Raw genomic sequence first — 23,521 nt, 5'->3', positions numbered from 1 at the left:
CCCTTGGCCTGCAGAGGACACAGGGCCGCAGCTACGCACCGCGTGAACACACGTGGGGACAGGGAGAGACCGAACGGAAGGACTCTGAACTGAAAATGCTTGCCCTGAAACGCAAAGCGGAGGAACTGCTGATGATGCGGTGCAATCGGGACATGAAAGTATGCGTCCTTCAAGTCGACCAAGGTGAACCAGTCGCCTGGGGAGACTGCCTGAAGCACATCCCTGACGCTCAAAATGTGGAAGGGGATAGCCTTCAAGAAAACATTCAGACCTCTCAGGTCCAAAATTGGGCGGAGACCGCCAGTCTTTTTTGGGACTAAAAAATATTTTGAGTAAAAGTCCCCTGGATCCTGCAGGGGGTCGACAGGCAATATAGCACCCTTGGCCAGCAAGGCGCCTATCTCTTGGCTCAGAGTCTGAGCCATTTCCAGGCCGTGAATCACCGTCATCCTGACTTGACCAGGAACTGGGGGGCGGCGGCGGAACTGTAGCGCATAACCCCGGGTAATTGTAGACACCACCCACGGATCGGGAACGAGAGCGGCCCAACAACTGAGCTGGTCCGGGGTAAAGTGTCCCACCGCCAGCTCGGTGATGTCATTTCCGAGACACCCTGCCCTTAAGAGGGCGGGAGGGCCGCCGAGGAAACTGTCCGGGTCGGGAAGCGACCCGAGCAGGTCCTGCAGTAGGTACCGCAGCAGGTCGCGGCGGCCCCATGGGGGGTGTAGTCCGAGCAACATACGTGCATGAAAGAGACGCCGAGGCACCCGCAGCAGGATGCCGTGATGGTCTGCGATGAAGGCCAGCCAACTGCTGCTTGGTACGGGAAGCCTGGGCCGACCGCTCCAAGGCTGCAAGTGCAGCAGAGCCAAACAACTCCCCAGGAACCACTGGAAGGCTCATCAGGGTCCGTCTACAGGCTTCAGTCAAAGGAGACTGAGCCAGCCACACTTGACGGCGTGCCTGAACCAGGGTGGACAGGACACGGCCGATTTCCCTTGACAAAAGGGCAAAGGCATGAAGCGATGTGTCCAACAGCCCCCGAGTGGGCGCGTCAATTGCAAAGCCTTCCAAGGAGGCTGAGAGACCCAGTAACAAATGAGACAACGAGTTACCAAGCCGCCCCAAACGAGACCCCGCATCATAGGCCCTACACAGCAGGTCATCAGTCACCCGGCACTGAGGACGAGGACACCTGGCGTTAGCTCTCAAAGCCTCATCTGGCGCCACAATGAGGGATGCTATTGCGGGCTCAACAGAAGGCATATGGCCCAAGCCAAACTTGGGCGCATCTTGCATGGCCGCCAGAACCCTGCCATCAGAGGTCGGCCGTGAGAAGACCTTAGTGTCTGCCCAACAGGTATGAACCTCCTTAACATATTCGGCTGATGGGGGAACCATAAAGGACGACCTAGCAGGAGGACGGCGAAAGAACGCACTGGAAGTCACAGGTTGGTTCTGCGGAGCATCTAGGTGCAACCGGGCAAAAGCAGTTTTTAACGCACCCACTATAGAATCGTCCTCTTCCGACCGAGAATCGGAAGAGATATGCGAACCGGCATCCGACAGATGCGAGCCGGAGTCAAGCTGATCCTGAAAATAGCATCGTCCTCCAAGGCAGAGAGTCCTGAACCCATGCTCTGCACTCGGTCAGGGTCTTCAACCAAGCCCGCACCACGTCCGTCCCTGAGGGACTCCAGCAGCGCTTTCATCTCCTTCAACTCAGAAGTAAGATGAGCCACCTGCCCAGATAAGCCCTCGGAATCCGTAGGGCTTCTCTTGGTCCTCTTCCGGGGGGGCCCCGCAGCCTCAGGAACCATACGCTTCCTAGGCTGGCCGGTGCCCTGACAGTCAGCTAAGCGAGCATTACGCAGGGACAAGGGAAGAACAGAACAATTAGGGCAGGCCGCTTCAGTCAAGGCCTCCCTCAGGTGATCCGGTCCCAAACAAGAGGGACAGAGGTCATGCCCATCCTCTAACTGGAGAGGGGCCAAACAAGCTCTGCAGCACGGCACGTCCAACATCATGTGCTCGCAGGACTAGGTCAGGTCGAGCTGAAAACGCTACTCTTGACACTAGCAGACGAACAAATAGGCCAGGAAACCCGGTCGAGCAGAACACGCCACCAGGGGTTCCCCAGCAGTGGAAAAGCTGCAAAGAGCACTTTGAGGGAAGCCGAACACGACTGCTCACAATGAGAAGCCGAGCCCGAAAACGGCCGCAATTAACTTAATATATGCAAGCTCGGGAACGGCTGCCCGGCAAATGAAGGAGGCAAGCTCGGGAACGGCTGCCCGCTAAATGAAGGAAGCAAGCTCGGGAACGGCTGCCCGCTAAATGAAGGAGGCAAGCTCGGGAACGGCTGCCCGCTAAATGAAGGAGGCAAGCTCGGGAACGGCTGCCCGCTAAATGAAGGAGGCAAGCTCGGGAACGGCTGCCGGGTAAATGAAGGAGGCAAGCTCGGGAACGGCTGCCCGCTAAATGAAGGAAGCAAGCTCGGGAACGGCTGCCCGCTAAATGAAGGAGGCAAGCTCGGGAACGGCTGCCCGCTAAATGAAGGAGGCAAGCTCGGGAACGGCTGCCCGCTAAATGAAGGAGGCAAGCTCGGGAACGGCTGCCGGGTAAATGAAGGAGGCAAGCTCGAAAACGGCTGCACGGTAAACGAAGGAGGCAAGCCCGAAAACGGCTGCACGGTAATGAGACGCAAGCTCAATCAGTATATGTAAGCCAACACGGCTGCAATTTGCCAAGATAAAGGCAAGCCGCAAAACGGCTGCAGAGTAAATAAAAAACGCACGCCCGAAAGCGGGAGCGATTAACAAAATATGCGCCAACCAAAAACCAAAAGGCAAGCAACAGGTTGGTCGGAGTCGCCAAAAAGGCAATAGGAAGTCGACGCAGGGAGCGAACGCGTCCCGTTTCCCGTCGAATAAAGGAAAACGACTTACCAATCGAAGAAAGAGTTGTAATAAGAATAGCTTGCGCAGCCTCTGGAGGGCGAGAAAATCCTCGCAGCCCCGACCGTAGTCTCGAGGCTACCAGCGACGAGCAACAATCGGTGACTTACCACCTGCACAACCTGCATGCGAGAAGATTGAAAGGGACTGAGCTGTCGCTGTCACGTGACTATATGGGCTCCGGAGTCACCGGGGGTCACGCGTGACCATGTTGGTATAAGATTCTCGACCTGTGCATGCGCAAGAGTGATCATTCAGTGCTTTAAGCACCGCCTCTGGCGGTCAGTAGGGATGAAATAGAACTCTCTCTTCTCCCCACTGGACCTGTGACAGGACAGCACCGACACTGTTGTTGGAGGCATCAGTATCGAGAATGAACTTGCCTTCAGGACGGGGATAACCCAGCACAGGTGTGGTAGTCAGTCTCTCTTTGAGCTTAGTAAAAGCAGCCTGATGTTCCTCTGTCCATACAAACATAGTCCCCTTTTTGAGAAGATGATGAAGGGGGTTTGCCAGCTCTGCAAAACGTGGGACAAATTTGCGATAGTAGTTACATAGCCCCAGGAAAGCTTGTAACTCTTGCGGATTGTCAGGGGATTTCCACAGCTGTACATCTTTGACAAAAGCTGGATTCGGTCTGACTCCTTCTCCACTCACAATATGGCCGAGAAAGAGAACTTCATTTTGAAGCAGGTGACATTTTGATGGCTTTAGCTTGAGCCCATGGCTCTGAAACCGTTGAAAAACCTGCTCGAGACGATCTAAGCTTTGGTCCACTCCATTTCCAACGACAATGACATCATCCAGGTAAATGAGAAGGGTGTCCCATTGAAGGCCTCTAAGGACAAGCTCCATTGCCCTTTGAAAAGTACTCGGAGCATTACAGAGTCCAAATGGCATTCGGGTGTATTCATAAAGGCCCCATTTGGTGATGAATGCCGTCTTTTCACGATCGTTATTGTCCACTGCAACCTGCCAGTAATCAGACTGAAGGTCAAGGGTAGAGAACATGGTAGCTCCACCGACAACATCAAGGCATTCTTCAATCTGGGGTAGCGGATAAGCATCCTTGATAGTCAAACTATTCAAACTTCGGTAATCTACACACCACCTTACTCCTCCATCTTTTTTGCGTACCAGGACCACTGGAGAAGCCCATTCAGAAACTGATGGCATGATTACTCCGGCTTCCAGCATGGCTTTAAGATGTGCTTCCTCTTCACCTTCAAATCCCAGAGGGGTTCTTCTGACAGGTTGGCGTACAGGCTTAGTGTCAATCTTATGCGTCACAGCAGACATGTAACCAAGATCAGTCTCACTTTTAGCAAAGATGGACTGGTATGAGAGTAGCAGTTGAATAAACCGCTGTTGTTGTCCTCCAGTTAGAACTTCACTTGTAGCAACAACCGAGCCTTGGAGGTGCTCAGGAGTGTCAGAGATTGTTGCTACTCTTCCTACCAGCAATGGTGATGCATTCTCTTTCATACAACTAGGCTCAGTGCTTTGCTCCGGTTCACATGTGGGTTCAGGAAAAGCTTCAACAAGGACTCCAAGGCATGCTCCTTTTGGTAAAGCTGTTCTCTTAGTTGAAAAATTGCACACCCTGACTTTTTTTTTCATTGTGACAACAACACTTGCAAGGGCCTACTTTAATTTTCAAGGGGCTACTTTGTCTAATGCAAAATGCAACGAGGAAGTGACACCGACAAGGGAAAGGGAAGAAACAACATTGCTGCCATCTGCAGGGCATTTATGTGGTACTGAGGAAATTATAAGGGGGACAGACTCTTTAAAGTTTGATACAGCATTATCTGATAAAGATCTACTATAATGAAACCTTTTGAGGGTGGAGAACTCGGTTAAATTGAACTCAAAGGTTATTAAAAATGGTCAGATAGGACAGGGTTGTGAGGAAATACTGTTAATTCTTCACAATCATGCCATATGTCAGCACAAGATGCAAAGTATGAATGCAAGAGTGCGTCGGTATATACACATTTTGAGCAAAACCAATTAAATCTAGGATAGTTTTAAAGGCTACATTAAGGTTATCGCATTCAGTGTCAGCATGAATGTTAAAATCCCCCACTATAATAACCTTCTCAGTGTTTATCACCAAATCAGATAAGTGTGAGAACTGATCTAAAAACTGAGAGTAAGGGCCTGTTGGACGATACAAAACAACAAAGGGAAGAGGTTTTATTGCTTTGCAGTTTGGATAAGGGAAACTGAGGGTTAAATGTTCAAAAGAATTGTAGTTATTAATTGGGCTGAGACTAATTAATAAATCAGACTGAAAGATGGTTTCTACTCCTCCTCCCCATCCCATAGGAAATGTGGAAATTTAAATAATTAGAGGGAGTTGACTCATTTTTACTAACAGTCCTTCAGCAGCTGCAGAGAATGGAAACCTGTCCTGCTGTCTCTCTGCTGCTGTATTAGTTTATAGACACCAGGTGGCAGTCATGATCTCTGACGGAACAGCCTTGTTTGAGCTGAAGGAGTCCTGGTTGTCTGAGTGATGCTGGAGCTGATGTGTTGCTGACTCTCCTCCTCTGTCTTCTCTCACAGGGAGAAGATGATCTGCAGGATCCTGCTGCCCATAATTCTCAACTCATGTCTCTGTGGTCAGTTTCCATCTTCTCTTTGTTCAGTCTAAATCCATCAATAATCAGTGAAAAGTCTGTCAGTGAAGGGAACACTTCAATCCTCCAGCCTCATCTGATCAAGCAGTTTGACTAGAAGAGCATCAAGCAGAGCTCTGACAGCACAGAGAGCATCATGGGACAGAAAGCTCTAGAGATGTAGTTTAAAGACTCCCATGTTCCAGTTCTCAGTGTGTCTGCTCCTCTCTTTCCCTCTCTGTCTCCTCAGCAGCAACATTTGTAGTGAATGTGGCACAGAGCTTCTATCAGGCAGAGGAGAACCACAGCATCACTCTGGAGTGGACCTTCACCACCAGACCTGATGGACCCTGGAGATTCCTGGTTATCTACTGCAGCCTATTAACGCCCAGGAAAGAATCAGTCCTGTATCGGGTCCATGATGGTGTTGAGGTGTCAGAGTCTCAGGATGAACAGTTTTCAGGACGAGTCCAGAGTGACAAAGACGTCCTCAGAGAAGGACGAATCAGACTCCATGTGTCCAGACTAAGGACTGAAGACTCTGGTCTGTATGTGTGTTTTGTGCAGACTGATGATGATTCTAGTTCTGGATCCTGTCAACTCAATGTCTCTGGTAAGAAGAACGTAATATAATTTTCACTGATTAATTAAAATCTTGAGAACTGCTGATGAGCAAATGTCTCCATCTACTAGAGGCATGAGATCCCAGTTTTGAAAATGAATAATTTCATTGCTTCAAGCTTTTTCAACTGTTCACTTCCTTGATCTGCTTTTTGGTATGAGGAACAGAATCTTTCCTAAATATCTGCTCTGTGTTTATTATTATTTTCTACTTCCATGAATAAAGCTGACCCGTTTCATCTCCACAGAAGCAAAGAATCGGCCTGAAACTCAAACTGATACGTTCTCTGTAAATACTTCAATGCAGGGTCATGGGGTCGGGTTGCTGGTTCTGATCTGCAGGGTTTAAGGGCAGATGTGGGTCCAGTCAACCTAACATGGATGTTTTGTATGAAGGGAAGCTGGAGTCTCCACAACTGCACAGGGAGAACATGAACACAGCACACAAAGGGATTTGAACCAAGGACCTGCTTGTAGCCAGGCAGCAGTGCTTACAGCTGCTCCAGCGAGCAGCCCTACAGAGTCCATGGATTGATAGAAAGCCTCCATATTCCAGTAGTTCTGGAGAACTGAGCCTATTCAGGTTTAATGTGTCTGAGAACCAAGTGTCTTTGAGGAATGTTGCTTTAGAGCAGTGCTTCCCAAACTTTTTGCATCGTGTACCCCATGGAGCATTTCATCTCCATCCGCGTATCCCCCACCCCCCCCCCCCCCCCCCCCAAAAAAAAAGAAAAAAAAAAAGAAAAAGAAACATTCAACATAGGGATCAGAGTTTTATTAACTTGACTGCAGATACTAAATACATCTGCATTATAAAAGGGCATAACATAATAACATGTAACAAACAAGAATAAAGACTATAACGAGCCTGTTCAGAATACAGCCAAAACTGCGGAGCGTGACGGAGTCCTTGTGACTCTAATGTGAGGGGTGTGCTTGAGAGGACGCGCATAACCCCTGTATGTCTGGCCGAATCGGCGACAGTTTCAGTCTTAAATCGTCTTCCACACATAGACGTGGTGAACGCGCACAGCTGACAATACAGCGATTGGCTGAGCAGCAAAAATCGAATCACGTGACCTCTTGGACCGGAGCGCCACAGTTTAGTTCGCGTACCCCTAGGGGGTACGCGAACAATAGTTTGGGAATAACTGCTTTAGAGCTTTTAGATCAGGGAACTGATTTTTCACCACTCTTTATTCTGCTGTTCACACTAAATTCAAAGCTGCAGCTGAACCAGATCCAATAGAGACAGAACAACAGTTTCTCTGGTAGAAGATGAAGAACTAACAGCTGATGATGATGATGATGAGAGCATAAATCCTCTTCATGTTTTGTCCTTTCAGCAGCTGCTGATGTCTCCCAACCTCAGAGACCGACTCTGGATCCAGAATCAGAAGGTCGAGGAAGGACTGGCCTCTATGCTGCACTGGGACTGACAGTAGCAGCAGCAGCAGCTCTGATGGTCAAAGTTCTCTTCAGTTCCTGGCACAGAAAATATCAGCAGAAGTCGATCTTTATTTCAGCATTTTAACAGAACCCTGAAGCTCGACTGGGCCACTGCTGGACTGATGGCTTCATATTGGACTCCAGAATATTCTGGTGACCAGAGGAGGTTATGGTGGACTCAGTGACTTCTAGGTGTTCAGGTCATTAGTCCTCCACCACGTGCCTGACAGCTGCTTTGCTGAGTTTCAGACAAAATCTTGGGCTTCATTCAGCTGCCTTATCACCAGCATTAACCTGCTGCTTACTGTAAATCAAGTAGCTTCAGTGTGCCCTCTAGTGGCCAAAGTATTGCGTTCATTGCCTTTTCCATCTGCTGTGTCCGAGTTCAACTACAACAAAAACACTGGTATGAAAACAGCTAAGCAGCTTAATGTTTCACTACCAAGGAGCCAAACTGCCAGCCAAGCCTGTATTTATCTCCATTCATTGTTTACCGAGTCACTTGGATCTGTCTATATGTCAAAGTCATGTTTTTCCAAAGGTTTGTTGTTTACTGAGATGTTCTACAAGTTGTTTTTCCCCCCTTATGGTTCTGTTTAAAGGTCTTACTCCACTTCCCCCCTTGTCTGCTTTACCTCATCAAATCTTAGTTACTAAATTGATTTTGTGTTCTTGTCGCTTATGATCTATTTATGTACTGGTTTGTAAGATCTGACTGTGACTCCTGCAGACAGGGGAGGCGCGTTACATTCACCGTTTACCGTTTCCTAAGCACTCTTTTATGATATGTTTGGAGTTTTACTGTTTTGGTCGTCTGAAGAACATTTCCCGTTTTTATATACTTGAATTCTCTGAAAATGAACACACTCATTGTTTTTTTTTGTACCAAATGAAGGAAAATCTAAAGTTTAGCTCAGTCAATGACAGCTGCTGTGAGATTTTAGATTTTTATTTATCTGATGATTGTTTTCTGAGCAAATGTAGCCTTTGGATTCCTTTGGCTCTTAATGTGACGTCTCAAAAAATAGCATCTGTATAAGAGGTCATATTCTGACATACTAAGAGGGGAAAAGGCTTTATTTAAATATTTATACAAGTTGTCGAAGGGATTATTATTTACCAATGAAAGCACATTTTTGTAATATATAAACAGCACCACAGTGGATGCTGGTGATTCTGTAAGCAGGCAATATTTAATTCTAGCAAGAAAAACACATGAGATTCCACAGATTTTCTTGGTGGGCATGTACAAACTGAAGATTTGAACAGATTAAATGATCTATCCTGTTGTACATATGTGTATATATAAATTGTAAATCGTTACAAAATTGTTGAAACTGAAAAATGTTTTTTTTTTCATGTGAAATGACCATAAAAAACATCTACACTGCTGTGCCTGGTAAAAGTGTCCTTACTGTTTGAACTTTAGTCATTTTACCGCCACAAACTTCCATGTATTTTATAGCCACTATGCGACAGACCAACACAAAATAAAACGTAACTGTAAATTGGAAGGAAAGATTCACGTGTGTTTTAAACTTTTATTTTTAGACAAAGGAATGAAAAGTGTAGCATGAAAGAGATTTCCCCCCAATGTGCTCTGATACCCCTACATTAAACTCAAGCGCTTTCAATTCTCAGAAGAAATGTGCATAAAAAAAGTAGGAACCAACCCAATAAGAGCTTTTTTGTGTATGTGACCTTACAGTCAATGAGGGCATGCCGGTTTTAGCATACAGTTCACAGTGGTGGCTGAGGCGGCTACAGCCAGTGATAAATGTCAGAGTCAATGACTGTAGGCCGCTGGTTGAAGCATCCATACGTACGTCGCAATGGTCAAGAACAGACAGAAAACTAGTTATAAGAAGCTTCTGAGCTCTGAGAAAGCTACACAAATTGTTTCTGTAATAAAAACCAAGCTTCACTATTAACTTTGAGATCTAATGTTTGAGATGAACTTTAAAAGAAAGCTCTGCATTAATAATTAATCTCAAGTACCCTTAAATAACACTGCCAAAGTTTACTATATATATATATATATATATATATATATATATATATATATATATATATATATATATATATATATATATTCAATTTTATTTATATAGTGCCAATTCATGAAACATGTCTTTAAGGTACTTTCCAAAGTCAAATTCAATCAGATTATGCAGATTGGTCAAAAAAATCCTATATAAGGGTTGATTGCATCAAAGTCTTGACAAGCAGCATTCAACTTTTTTGGCATGTTATTTGTGTACACTTACACTACCTGACCATTACATGCATCGACATATTGGAGTCTCACAAAGAGGCTTGTATGCAACTACACAAAATCCGAGGATATCCAAATACTGTTATAAAACAGTTTTTGAATTAAAGGTGCTTTTCACTGCTGTCTGTCACCATTTGGCAAGAAAGGGATTTTCATGTGCAGGGAATCAAAGACTTTGGGAGTGGATTACAGAGGAAAACGAGAATGCAAATACTCACAGTCTGGGGATAACAGATTGAATTTCAAACAACTTTATTTTGCTGGAGATACATTGAAACCGTTTCACTAGGTGTTTAGATTAAGATCTTGGTGGTTCAAACAAAGGTGGTTAAATAAGTTTATTCTATCAAGAGGAATCAGAAGCCTGATTTTTTTTCTTTTTTCTTTTTGGACAACAGGAAGTTTAATCTGCCTCTTAATTGCCTGCAGTCGTGGCTGAAGACTTTTTACGCGCGGCTTGAAGGTGGAATACAGAAACAAGGCGATCTGTTGCGATGAAAACAAAGTGGCATCGTTTGGTTATTTCTTTCTTTTGTGTTTTATCCTTTGGTCTCATCAGCTGTACGGCGGACCCACATAATTCTTTCTTTACTACACGGAGACAGGTGTTTAAATTCGCAAAGCAGTCTACTACGCATGACAGAAGGTCCATGCAGAGGTCTGTGAAATCCTCCACGCTGGTGACTGCTGTGATTCCCGTGGGCCCAGGGGCCGGGATTCAGGCGGACCTGCCGTACGCCCCGGACGTCTCTGTCACCTGTTCCAGCTCGGACCTTGTGGTGCGGGTCAAACCAGCTTTCTACGGGCTGGGCGCAAATGCGCAGGAGCTGACGCTGGGCAGCGACTGCAGAAGCAACGGGGTTCTGAGGCCGCAGGGTGACCTGCTCTTCTCCTATCCCCTGACGGCGTGCGAAGGGGTGCGGGAGGTGAGACTGGATTCATGAGTGCCACGTTTTACGCATTAAAGAGCCATTTTTTAACTAGTTTTACGCACAGGTGCCGCACGATTCTCTGGTTTACAAATACGTGCTCCGCTATGAACCGTCTCCAAAACGGTTCCCGGGCAGAGCTCACCCAATCGATGTCAACATTGAATGTCATTATCAAAGGTCAGGCTCGCTTTCCTTCACTTTAAAGGCACGCAATCTGAACAAAAGCGTAAAGGACTTCCATTTCTCCCTATCCTGCAGAGACCATTCTGTCTACCAGCTGGCGGTGCAGCCCACATGGCAGACTGTGATCCAGCATAAAAAACTGAAGGGACGTGCCATGGAGTTCCAGATCAGTTTAATGGATGGTGAGAATTAATCAAATCCATTTTCCTTTTGAACATCTTCATTCATGCATAATAAAATCAACCATAAAGATGATCAGAAATCCTGTTACATTATCACGAGTCATTTTTTGTTTTGTTTTTCACTGAGATAAATTCTGAATGTTCTTTCCTATTTACTCTCATAGATTCTTGGACACCAGCCAAGTCTAAGGTGTACCTGCTGGGACAAACTGTTAACATCCAAGTCTCTGCACCCCACCTACCTCCTGGATTAAAGTTGTATATCAACAGCTGCCATGCAGCACCCTCTAGTGGCTCCAAATCCTCCCTCAAATACAGCTTAATTGACAATTTTGGGTATGTATTCAGGAAAAGGGAATAATTTGTGTGTTTGGTTGAATATTTGTAATAACTATTTCTCATTGAATCCACAGGTGTATGCTGGACAGCAGACATGAACCTGGAGCCTCTCGGTTCGTTTCTCGGACAGACAAGACCGTGAGGTTCTCCTTGAAGACCTTCCAGTTTACAGTTGACCCTGACATTAAGGTAAAGGATGATGGTGGCACAGATTAATCTTTATAAATATACCAGCGATGGGTATAATTTGCTTCTTCCTTGTTTGTTTGTTTGTTTAGGTCTCCATCCATTGCAAGTTATCAGTCTCGTCGGAAAGTCCGGGACCTGCTCAGAAATCCTGCACTTACCAAGACCACAGGTGATCAAGAAGCTTTAAAAATGAGTGGAGGGGTTTCACATTTATTTATCAGCATACTCCAGGTAAATTACTGCATTTGCTTCCACAGATGGCGAGCACTTACTGGTCAGGACTCTATATGCGAGTGCTGTGAATCAATATGTGTGGCCTCTAAACCACGGAGATCATTATTGGAAGGTCTGTCAGTCCTTAAGAATCCATTTCTGTTTAGATGCTGGATATTTTTAGCTAGTTTATAATGGAACTGTTATTTGCGCTGTCTTCTTGTTACACATCCTAGATGCTCTGAAATATAATATTAGCATTGACCACGGTTGCAGGATTGCTAGGGGAAAACTTGAACTTGATTCCATCACAAACGCAGTCTAAGCCTGCAACAGATGAGGCTGGGTGATCATAAGTCAATCAGCTATTATTCAAGATCTTATTAAATTATCACTAATATGCAATACTGTGTATATTTCTTTTAATGTGTTGAAAGCTGTGTATTTTAAGTGAACTTGAAACTCTAAAATGACACTTGTGGCGGGGTTTTTTTTGTGATCTTCCACAGGTTTTGCCATCAGTCGGCCATTAATGGTCTCAGATCAGCCACACGTGGCTGAGAACCGACACATAAGCCCATCTGCAGTTAGCAGGAGGAAAGAAGATGAAGACAAGCTAGATGACAAATATCCGAAGTATCAAAAACTTTTGGGGAGTGCGGTTGTTGACAAGCATGATGATGAAGAGGAAAACGGTGACGGATGGCTTGAAGAAACTGAAACGATCCATGGAGCAACGATGAAACCAGAATTGGAGGAATTGGACGACAGGAGCGTCTTGGAGGACAAGCAGAACGAATCTAAGTTATCAGATTTAAATGAGTTTGGGGAGGGAGCCTTAGGTTATGAGGAGGTCTTATCAGAGCATGCAGAGGACGCCTTTGAGGCAAGGGAAGATGAAGTCAATGAAGAGATGATTCCTATGAACCAAAAGAAAGATGATTTGCTTCGTCCCAGAGCGCAGCCTGAGGAGGCGTTCACAGAAGTGGGCTTGGAGGGAAGGCTTAAGCCCCCCGAACTCAAGGAAGGAAAAATGGAGAAACCTGCACGTAAAGAGGAGGACAAGAGGATAATGTCTCCAAAGTTAGAACAGAATGAAGACGGACGGGTAGAAGAAAAGGAGGAAACGTGGTATTTCACATGGGAGTAGATGAAGCCAGATTATCCATCTACTTCAAGGGTTGCTGAGATTAATTGTGCAAAATAAACTCCAATGGTTGAGGTGTCTCTTGATAAATTGAGGAAATGTTAAGAACAAAGACAAATATTCCATAGAAAGGAAACAAGAACATTTCCTTTCACTGATCAGCTAGAAACACTTTATTTTGTATCACTTGTTTATTGGAATGCTCTGTGTGGAGTTTACTGCTTTGTACATTTTGTTTAAAGTTTTTTTTTTTTCCAATATGAATGAAATTGACTTAAGTTTCAAATAAAGAGTAAAAGACACAGTACTGTGTAGCATGCATGTGCTCTCTTGCAGATTTGTTTTGCTGTGTTTGTCAGATTAAAATATTTCTGACTAACCCTTTAAAGTCTGATACAGCTAATTGTGAGGAAGCTTCACATTAAAGTTTTAGTAGCTTTAACAAAATGTCAGGCTTTTATATTTGTGTTGTAATAAAACATTTTTGCATTTTTTTTGTATAGGGCATGTTAAACTTATTTGTATGTTTAGGAAAAATACTGACTTTAAAGAGGTGGAGGTCTCAGAAATATTTGTCAAATGATAGTTGGAGTTAATTGATTTTAATATTTTTAAATCAGAGCAAAGAAATTACTTGCACATGACCTAACGTGAAGTGGGCCAAACAATTTTAAGAAATTCAATGAGAACAAATTAGATTTCTAAGTGACAGCTATTGTTCTCCAATACTGAAAACGTTTAGCAGCGGTCAACTGTTCCAGGAATGGTCAGCCTATGAAAATTACTCCAGAGTGGATTGATGACACATCCAGGTCACAAAAGAACCCAGGACATTTAAAGTACTGCCAACCTCGGTTACTTCAGGTTAGTGGTCTGGATTCAACAAGAAAGGTACTGATCAAAAGGAGAGGTCCGAGGAAAACCCTACTGAAGAAGAAGGCCTGTCTGACATTAGCCAAATAACTTCTGGATGATTCCCAAAACCTTTTACAAAATATTGTGGATTGACAAGACTCTTGGAAGTTGTGTCCTGTTGCATTTGGTGCAAAACAGCCTTTCAGAAAAACATACCTTCAGTAAAACATGGTGGTGGTAGTGATGGTCTGGGCCTGCTTTGCCCCTTAGGATTTGGATAACTTGTAATTGACAGAGCCATGGATTCTACTTTCCACCAGGAAATCCTGGAGGACGACAATGGACCAATGCACACCAGCAGGTCCACTTCTAATTGACTCAAAAAGAACGCAAAGTAAATGTAGTGGCCTAGTCAAAGTCTGAACTTGAATATAGAGAGGCCGTGACATTGGTTTTGAGCAAGAACATCCTGCTTAAGGTCATTCAAAAAATTCTTCAAAGTGGATCAGAACTCCTTGTGAGCGATGTAAAAGACCCATTGCTTGTTATTGTAAACATGAAAGCAGTGGTTAACACCAAGAGTTGCCTAATTAATTAGGTTTAGTGTGATCACATATATTTTACCTAGATCTAGGTTGGTCGAGAAAGCGTCCTCCAATTTACTCAGGTCATCTTTGTTAAAAATGGATTAAACAATCTGACACGTAAAAAAAAAAAAAAAAAAAATCCATAAGAAATCTGTAAGTCCTTTTTCACAGCACTGATTGTACAGACACAAAAGTACACACTGATTTGTACACAAGTGTTTAATTTTCTTTATAAATGATTATATCATCCATTACAGCCTCTAAAACCAGTTAGAAATTTCATGATACAACAAAAATTAGTTGGAACTGTGAGGGAAAGGCATTGGCCCCATCATCAGTAACTAAAAGCAGCAGGAAATGGGCTTCATAACGATTTGCATTGCTTTATGTGCATATTTGTACTTGACCTTGTCGTACATATTTAAAAATGTGGGATTTCTGATATACCAAGTGATGGTTGTTCCTCTACACAAACAGCAAGTTTAAACAATAATCTTTGCACTTATTGCTGAATCCTCTCCGGGGCGAGACCCAATGCAACAACAAGAAATAACTTAATATATTTTTTAAACAAATATAATTGCCGTTGAAACTCTTTGGGAAAATATACAGAACTCTGTGGAACACATCAACAATTATTCGATATGTTAAATAAACAAAATGTTCTATAAACACAAATCATTTCCCCAAAATCCCCTTGATACAAGCAAAGACTAAAGCTTTGATTCAGCAGGACATCTTTGGTAAGTGGTGAAACCACTTGCAGACGCTAGAGGGCAGCACATTCACTCCACATTTTTAGCAACATAAAGCACAAAAGACCCTCTGGCAAGGAAAATACACATCATCTGCTTTCATAAAAATGCAAACTGATTACTTATGAAAATGAAGACCCACACCATTACTGTGAAACTGAAACTTCCTAATGCATGACTCCTGAAAACAAGATCCTCGTCGATTGAAATCCAGATGTTTCTCAAACACTTGCATTAAAGAAGTCGGCGTTATTTAGTCCTTCCAAGGTCTCCGCCAGGCTTTGCCACCATTCTGATTATGTCCCGGCCCTAAACAGTACCTGCTGTCCCGTTCATTTCCTCTGTAGCATCTGCAGACGGAAAGGGCAGATTGTTAGCATGCACTAGGACTATAGCACAGCTATTAAACTAAAACGTTAACCTTTCTCAATGCATTTACTCCCCCTGGAATGGAATCTTAAATAATGTTTTATCTCTTACCTTTGAGACCATCTTGCTGTGCTTCCTGACCTGCAGTTTGCTCCACAGCATCAGTGGTCTCGGCCTCTTTACCCTTTGATTTTGGTTTCTTTGCCACAGGGGGCGGCACTTTCCCTCCCATCTTTGGCTCCCCTTCACTCGTCACCATTGTCTTAGCGAAATCCTCCGCGTTGTTTTGTACATTTTCCTTCTCCTCCTGCTTTTGCTTTGTCTCAATCGCTGACTTTCTGTTGCTTTTGGAGAAGATGAAGCTTGCGGTGCTGGTCGGCGACTTACGGTAGTCTTGGGGGGACAAAGGCGAGAGGAGGGAGGCGCGGCCCTCTTTTGATCTGGCGGCGGTCCTGAGGCGGATGGCCTCTTGCAGGTTCATGGAGCCAGAAGAGGTTGTGGAAGGGGGAGACTTTTTCATTGGAGAGACAACCGTTTGTAAAGTCGTGGCTGGAACTACGACAGACTGAGACTGGGGCAGAGTTGGCTGTGAGGTGATGGTGGCAGGTGGAGATGTGGATGGGGGCGTGGTCATGATCAGAGATTTTCTGATGGGCTTCTGAGGAGCCTCGCTGCTGGACGACGAGGTTGGGAGCTCTTTGTCGGGGAGCTGTTGGCTCACTGGGGCTTTGGGTTTTGGTTGCTCTTGAGCTTCAGGTGGTTGGGTGCTGTCGTTTACAGGCTGAAGCTTGACCGTCTGCAGAGAGGATGGGGTGGCTTTAGACACTGGTTCTTCGTTTGCATCCTTGGTGGCTTCAGCTGGTTCTGGGCTGTTGTTGATGGAACGAAGCTTTACCATCTGGAGAAAAGATGGCGATGCTTCCTCTTTTACACCTGTGCTAACTTCAGGGGGTTCAGGGCTGTTGTTCACAGACCGAAGCTTGACCATCTGCAGAAGAGATGACGTTACAACGGTAGGGGGTTCCTCGTGGACACCTTTAGCAGACGCCTGGTCTTGAACTTCGGGGGGTTCAGGGCTGTTGTCAACAGACCGAAGCTTGACCATTTTCAGGAGGGAGGGGGTGATAGCAGTTTGTTCCCTACCTACATCAGATGCACAGACTGGGGCTTGTTTTTCATTTTCTGTGCTGAGAACACCGGATTTGTTGTTACTGCTTGCAGGAAGCTGTGCTGGCAAAGGTGGAGGCAAAGGAATGCCAATCGGTGGTGTAGGAGCGAGTTTTTCTGCCTCATTCAACGAAGGAGTGTTTCTGAACTCGGATGGTGGTAAAATTGGTGCCTCATCACCTCCTGAATCCTCAGTTGAAGGTTTGAGCAGGAGGCTCTAAAGGAGGAGGGGAAGGAATAGTCTGCTGGGGAATTAAAATACTGTTCGGTAAATCGTTATTGTCAGGTTTCGGTAGGATGTCTGGATGATCCATCTCCTGCTCTGAGGGTTGGAGCTGTGTTGGTAGGGGTGGTGCAGGTGGAATACTTTGAGGTGCAGCAAGCTTGTTTAGAGGTGCTGCCTTTTCAGCGGACTGAGATGTTTCTTGAGCGTTTAGAGTAAAGTCTTTAGGGGGCGGAGAGGAAACCGTTACGTTCGGCAGAAGATGAGGGACTTCTTTAACGGGTGAAGCAGATACAGAGGACTCTTTAGGCAACAGAGAGGCCTTTTCAATCTGAGCAGTTGGTCGAGAGGGAGCTATATAGGGCGGAGGAGGAGGGATGCCTGGTGATAGAGGCATTGTCTCCTCACCAAACAATGGGGGAGGTGGAAGTGGAAACTCTAGTGCATCGGCTCCATTGATGCTAACCTGAGCCATTGGCGGAGGAGGGGGAGGCCAGGACGATTCAGGAGAAACAACTTGCACGGATGTGGAAGCTTCAGTGGTCTGCATGGTGGGTTGGAGAGGACCGTCTACCGATGGAGGAGACGACGATGAAGACATTTTTGTTATTGAAATGGTGGTTAATGTACCAGGGTTCGTCATTCCCTCTGTCGCCTGACTGGAAGCTTTCTGACCTTTTTCCTCCGTCGTTACTGCCAACCTTTCCTGACGTTTTTCTACAGCCTTCACTAACATCCCGTTTAATATATCACTTGCTCTCACTTTCTCTTCCTTACCGTCACCTTTCTCTTTGTGAATTTCTACATTCAAATCCCCACTTTCAGGAACTTTCTTTGCCACTAGCGACTCATTTACGGGCTCTACTGTTACCGCCGTGCTCTTGTGTTTTCTTTCTACCACAAAGCCCTTCACAGATCCTTCTCTAGACGCACAGGGGGACTGTCTCTGTTGTCTCCTGTCCTTTGGATTCTTCTTTATGATGGCGTAGGTGTTTTCAGGAGCCGGAGGTCCCAGGAGTAACTCAAATGTACGTTTATTATGAGCCCATACCTCGGGGGGAGGAGGCGGCGGGGCGTGGACTTTGGGCGGGGGAGGGATGTTGAAGAGATCTTTCAGGTTCTGAACGGAGGCGCTGCTACTGACTGTGTTGTGTTTAGGTTCACAGGTAGAGTTAGCTTTTTCAGCAACCTCTGGCTGTGTTGGGAGGGATGGAGCCAAACTAGCCGAGGTAGACCCAGAGAATAACTTTTGAAGCTTTGTTAAGAACCCCGCTTTGTGCTTTGGAGACACTCTGGGAGGCTGTTGTGGGGATGTTCCGTCTTGGCTGGAGTAGCCACTGGATGGAGACAATACCTTGCTTTGCTTGCTCACTTGAAACTGGCCCTGCTTTTCTTCTGAAGCTTCTTTACAATCTATCGCTGCATTCTTTATTGAATCTTCCATCTTTGGAGCCTGAAGCTGAGATTTCTTAAAAGTGAACGATGTTGAGCCTGTGGAGTCATCCAGGGAGCTGGTATCTCCGTGATAACCAGGGCTGTCTACACATGTGGAGGGCACTGGGGATGACCCAGAGTTCTTGCTTTCCATTTCCTGACCCATGGATGATGATTCTACTGCAACTTCCGCCAGGTCCCGTGTTCGCAGTTTCACCTTGTTGTGAAGGGAATAGGACCGACTTGGAGGAGGTGGAGCCCTTTTGGCCTTCATGACAGAGAGGCTACGACCAAGCTGTCCATCTTTTTCCTCCCTCTTCAACACCTTGGTGTGGAAGGCGCCATTAACCTTATTATCCTTGGCAGAATTATTCACATGAGGCATTTTTTGTCTAGGGGTGCTGCTGCTGGAGATGGTCGAAGAGTCAGATACTAAGGTGTCTGAAGACTCTGAAGTGCTCCAACACGAGGCATCAGACATGTTTGGACCATTGTAGCGGGAGGCAGAGGTGATGTTGGAGGACATGGACCTCGATGAAGAGGCTCTAGAAGAAGCGCGGGAGGGAGCTGGGCTGGACAGCAGCAGGCTGCTCTTGCTGACCGTGCGCACACTGCTGCGACTGCGATTGCGGCTGATTTCCACCACGTCGACAGAGGGCGGCAGCACGGCGTTGGGGATGATTTTAGACATGTAAGCGGCCTGGGGCGACATGGTCATGACAGGGCTGGCGGGGTCCTGTTGGAGGCTGGACGCAGTAGTCATCCATGGCACGGCCAAGGACCGGGGCCTCCGCTCATCCCCGGGGTGAGGATTCAGGCGAAGCAGGGCCAGGTCGTCCCTATGAGCAGCATGGGCAGCATTCAGCTGTGCCACTTTCTCTTTACTAAGTGGATGTATGATGTTTGCGGCTTGAGGGCTGACACCAGGTTCTTCTGGTGATCCTGCTTCCTGTTCTGGCCTACCAGTCACAGGGCTGTTATCTCCATTGTAAAACTGTTCTTCATCCAGCCGCTGATTCGTCATCCAGGCCGCTCTATCCAAGCCTAATGGAAGTTTTAAAAAGAGCTCAAATTGTCAATAGGCAAAGGACAAAAACATGTATAACTTATTTAGAAGGATTAAGTGCATACCAAGCTCTTTCTGAACATGTCGTGGAATCCCCGCGACTGTCCTCCGGTGACGTCTTCGTGTCTTGCTTTTTTCTGACTTTTTACCAGAGTTCAAAGGTCTGAACGTTGATGCTGAAGAAGCAGGAGAAAGATGAGGACTTAAATATAAACAGATACTTTTATGCTCTCAGACTAATGTGCCAGATTTCCTACGGAAGCAGCAACAATCTTCTGCACTGCAAAAAGGGAACTAAAAGTAGGTAAAATCCTCTTGAATTTTGTGTATTTTTCTCTGATTTGAGCTGGTAAATCATTCTATCTGCCAATGGAATAAGATTTCTGTACTTAAAATAAAAACAATTCATCTCTATCATCCTATTTTAAGTGCAGGATATCTAATTATCTTATTTTAGGTGTGGGAATTCTCATTCCATTGGCAAATAGTCTTATTTAGCCGCTCAAATCGAGGAAAAATATACAGATTTTAAGAATATTTTACTTACTTTTAGTTCCCTTTTTGCAGTGTGGTGACTGTAACAAACCTGACCTGTGACCATCTGGTAACAAACTCATAAATCAAATCGTTTTGTAATTTGTGAATGTGCCATGCATAAACACTACCAAGTCACACTGACGGCAACAATCCAAGCAGGATATGAAGGGGAAAAAGCGATTTGAATATAATTTGAATTGTGCTTTTACATAATCCTATTTTTAGGTTTTTAAAGAGAACTTCTGAATAAATTAATGAATTAACTCAGGATTGCCATAATACCTTTGCAAAATCCAGAGACTGATAATTGGAATCAAAATTCTTATTGGGACTATTCCTAAACTTGCATTTATTATCCAGATAAAAACAAAACAAAAAAAGAAATCTAGTTTGGAGCTGCACAGTGACCAATTTCACAAACTGCAAAGGACTGCTTAGATGCCATATTTGCAAGGATTTTATAATTTAAGTGCCACGTATGAACATTCTTCCTGTCAGTGATATATCTGGCCTGGTGAATCGACTTTCACTACAGCTGATGCCTACATTGGATGCAAATTTTTAGTGACTAAGAAAAGATGGAAAAATTAAAAAAAGTTACAAGGATATTCAGATGATGTGAAAAGAAAGAATAACTTACGAAAGGTTGCCTGAAAAATAAACACAGAGTTGGTAAAAAGGTTCTGGGTCATTTGAGCCCTTATTCAGATGCACTTTTTAGCCCAAACTACTTTTAAATCATTTTACTTTCAGTTCATACATTAGATAAAACTTTCTTTATCCTGATAGATTAAATATTTTTGATGAATGGCAGCAATAATGAACTAAATATTTTTAATCAAACTATTTGTTGATTGGTAGACCTGATTTCAAAACTGTGCCCATTGAGTTTAATGAAATTAACAGGTAACCTTCGTCCCTGATAAAAACCAAAACCCTGAGCAGATATTAGTGGAAATTATTGCTTACTTGAATCAGACACCCACATTTTTGTTACACTACACTACGAGCTAAGTTGAAAAATGTACTCTAAATTATAGATTGTCAAAGTTGGTAGGGCTGTACGATTTTGGAAAATAATCTAATTGCGATTTTCTTTTCTTAATATTGCGATTTAATGCGATTTTATTTTCCAGTTTAATTTATTATGTGTTTTAAAATATACAAACAACAAATCAATGTGTTTCCTCGCCATGTGGATTAGTTGCTAAAAGACCCACAGCATCTAAACTCGGAACAGTAATGATTGCGTTCTGCCTACAATATATTTCAACCAAAATTGACTTTTCTCTGCATTAACCACAAGCAACAAAAATGGCCTCTAAATAAAGATGTTTGTAAACAAGGACTATTTTAAATATGAACTTTTAATGTTTCTATTTATCAGAATATTATTCAAGAGAACAGCTTTTAATTTAATTGGACATCAATCCTTGTTGAACATAAAGTGCAACCAACAAGCAAGTCTATGTATTAAACTGATTGACCTGTACTTAATGCTATGTATGATTATACAAACTCTAAAACAAGTAATAAAATTAGATTATCTCACTGCTGCAACTGTCTTCCCTTCCATGGGGAGGCAAATCCACTTCAAACATTTTACTGACAGCTAATGGACGTGTCTAATTCCCTAATTGTTACATAGCCAAAGATTGCAGACCTCTGCGATGTGGAAATTGCGTTTTTTTTAAATCACAATTATATTGAAAATGCGATTAATTGTTCAGCCCTAAAAGTTGGTATGAAACGTCCCCAAAGGCGGGTACAAATGGATGCAGATCGGTATCCAGCATCGAAAGCAAAAAATGGAAAAGACAACAAATACCGGCGTGCCACATGCGGTATAAGGACATAAAAACTGTTTATTACCTTGCCTGGTGAGTCCAGAGCGGGACGATCTTGCAGACACCGATGACTGCCTCGAGACAATAGAGGACGAGTCAGCGATGGTGCTGTCTGTCACAAACCCTCCACTTTCCCCGTCTGTTTGGACCGTCACAGTCGACTAGAATAAAGCAAAATGTAAAAATACATTTAACAGGTAAAAGAATAGGTGATAAAAATGGCAAAACGGGAAAACATACAGTTTTAAGTATAAATAAAAGTGTGGCAAACTTACAACTACGCTTTCATTGTCTGGATACTCCACTCCATCATTAGGAATTTGCCCTTCCTCTGTTGTTGTGGGGGAGGGGGGGATAAAAAAATTAAATAAAACATATGTCCAGACTCACTGCAAATTCTTACAAGTCACATCCCTTCCTGTAGAAACTGCATCACATACCTTCTTGCTGCATCATTTTCAGCCCTTCGAGGGCCTCGGTGTGGAGGTCCTCCACGTATTTGGACCTGCTGCTCTCGACAAAGACGTTCTCCTGGAACTGAGGGGGAGCTGGAGTCTTATCATCATCATCGTCCACCTTTGGAACAGCTTGGAGGAGGCAACAAAGAGTAAAACTGGATTAGCCTACATGAATTCAGAGCGCCTTCGGACAAAACCTTTAATAAAACAGAGAGGAACAACTATGCACAAAAACATGGGAGTGAAAATTAAATAAGCAGGGCTTCAATTTATCTTATTACCAGGAACATAAGTATTGAACATTGATTGAAACCCTTCTCAGTAAATATTTTTAATGTCATTATTGGTATAAAATTTACACAAGCTGCTGGCAACAAATAAAGTACAAATCAGTCAAGGTATAATGAATTGGAATGGCACAAGAAAAAAACGTAGTGGAAACAAAGACCAGGATCAATACGACATGGAAAGCCAAAACAATATTTAACATTGTGAGTAAAACAGATGATACCTGCTGCAACAGGTATCATCACTGCAATATCTACAAACAGTATTGCCACAAAACTATTTCTAATAAAGTTCCAGAGCTACAGTAGTTACAGAAGAGAGAAGTAATGCACTTAACCACCATGACTCCTTTGATCACAGACAGTGCCATACTCCACTGCTGAAGAAAAAAAACATGTTGAAGCTTGTCCTGCTAAGCGTCTAGACAAGTCAATGAATTACTGGAAGATTATAGTCTGGTCAGATAAGACCAAAAGGCCACAATACATCGTAGCAACAGTGAAGTTTGGATGCGGGAACATCGTGATGTAGGACTGTTTTTCATCATATGGGACTTGCAGACGTCATATAAATGAAAGAGGAATGATAAGAGATATCTTCCGATAAGAATCTGAAGATTAAACAATAATCTCAAGCGCATCGCCAAGTAAACCTTAAATGTGGTCACAGGAAAATATATATATATATATATATATATATATATATATATATATATATATATATATATATATATATATATATATATATATATATATATATATATATATATATATATATATATATATATATATATATATTCATTCAAGCTATGAAATAAAGACCAG

At 43.9% G+C, this 23,521-nt stretch overlaps 3 protein-coding genes across 3 annotated transcripts in view; 2 read left to right on the top strand and 1 right to left on the bottom strand.

Annotated features, from left to right (window-relative positions):
• Window positions 1-3,675: 3,675 nt before the first annotated feature.
• On the top strand, window positions 3,676-9,146 carry LOC118567062. The gene is made up of 4 exons (XM_036151078.1): window positions 3,676-4,210; window positions 5,529-5,584; window positions 5,832-6,194; window positions 7,549-9,146. The coding sequence occupies exons 1-4, from the start codon at window positions 4,164-4,166 to the stop codon at window positions 7,734-7,736; spliced, it is 654 nt and encodes a 217-aa protein (XP_036006971.1). The 5' UTR covers window positions 3,676-4,163; the 3' UTR covers window positions 7,737-9,146.
• A 1,219-nt stretch (window positions 9,147-10,365) lies between these two features.
• On the top strand, window positions 10,366-13,168 carry si:ch211-67f13.7 (zona pellucida domain-containing protein). Its single transcript, XM_012852282.3, has 8 exons — window positions 10,366-10,852; window positions 10,923-11,035; window positions 11,117-11,223; window positions 11,388-11,559; window positions 11,637-11,751; window positions 11,841-11,920; window positions 12,009-12,097; window positions 12,474-13,168. Exons 1-8 carry the CDS (start codon window positions 10,421-10,423, stop codon window positions 13,112-13,114), a joined length of 1,749 nt encoding a protein of 582 aa, XP_012707736.2. The 5' UTR covers window positions 10,366-10,420; the 3' UTR covers window positions 13,115-13,168.
• A 1,589-nt stretch (window positions 13,169-14,757) lies between these two features.
• si:dkey-157l19.2 (uncharacterized protein KIAA1522 homolog) overlaps window positions 14,758-23,521 on the bottom strand; it is a 41,330-nt gene continuing 32,566 nt past the window's right edge. Inside the window, 7 exon segments of the mRNA XM_012852285.3 lie at window positions 14,758-15,658; window positions 15,789-17,055; window positions 17,057-19,545; window positions 19,633-19,743; window positions 21,977-22,112; window positions 22,227-22,282; window positions 22,392-22,538. Coding sequence (XP_012707739.2) covers window positions 15,618-15,658; window positions 15,789-17,055; window positions 17,057-19,545; window positions 19,633-19,743; window positions 21,977-22,112; window positions 22,227-22,282; window positions 22,392-22,538 — 4,247 coding nt within the window. The 3' untranslated portion in view covers window positions 14,758-15,617.

The sequence above is a fragment of the Fundulus heteroclitus genome, chromosome 19 (genome assembly GCF_011125445.2).
Source record: "Fundulus heteroclitus isolate FHET01 chromosome 19, MU-UCD_Fhet_4.1, whole genome shotgun sequence".
NCBI classification, from domain to species: Eukaryota; Metazoa; Chordata; class Actinopteri; order Cyprinodontiformes; family Fundulidae; genus Fundulus; species Fundulus heteroclitus.
Note: the sequence above shows the minus strand (reverse complement) of the source record. Positions and strands in the feature narration are given on the sequence as shown.

Coding starts and splice junctions, on each gene's coding strand:
- LOC118567062 (XM_036151078.1), top strand. CDS start 4,164: ATGTGCTTCCTCTTCACCTTCAAATCCCAGAGGGGTTCTTCTGACAG. Junction 4,211..5,528: donor CAGAGGGGTTCTTCTGACAG/GTTGGCGTACAG, acceptor CTTCTCTCACAG/GGAGAAGATGATCTGCAGGA. Junction 6,195..7,548: donor CTGTCAACTCAATGTCTCTG/GTAAGAAGAACG, acceptor TTGTCCTTTCAG/CAGCTGCTGATGTCTCCCAA.
- si:ch211-67f13.7 (XM_012852282.3), top strand. CDS start 10,421: ATGAAAACAAAGTGGCATCGTTTGGTTATTTCTTTCTTTTGTGTTTTA. Junction 11,036..11,116: donor ATTGAATGTCATTATCAAAG/GTCAGGCTCGCT, acceptor CCTATCCTGCAG/AGACCATTCTGTCTACCAGC. Junction 11,224..11,387: donor CCAGATCAGTTTAATGGATG/GTGAGAATTAAT, acceptor TTACTCTCATAG/ATTCTTGGACACCAGCCAAG.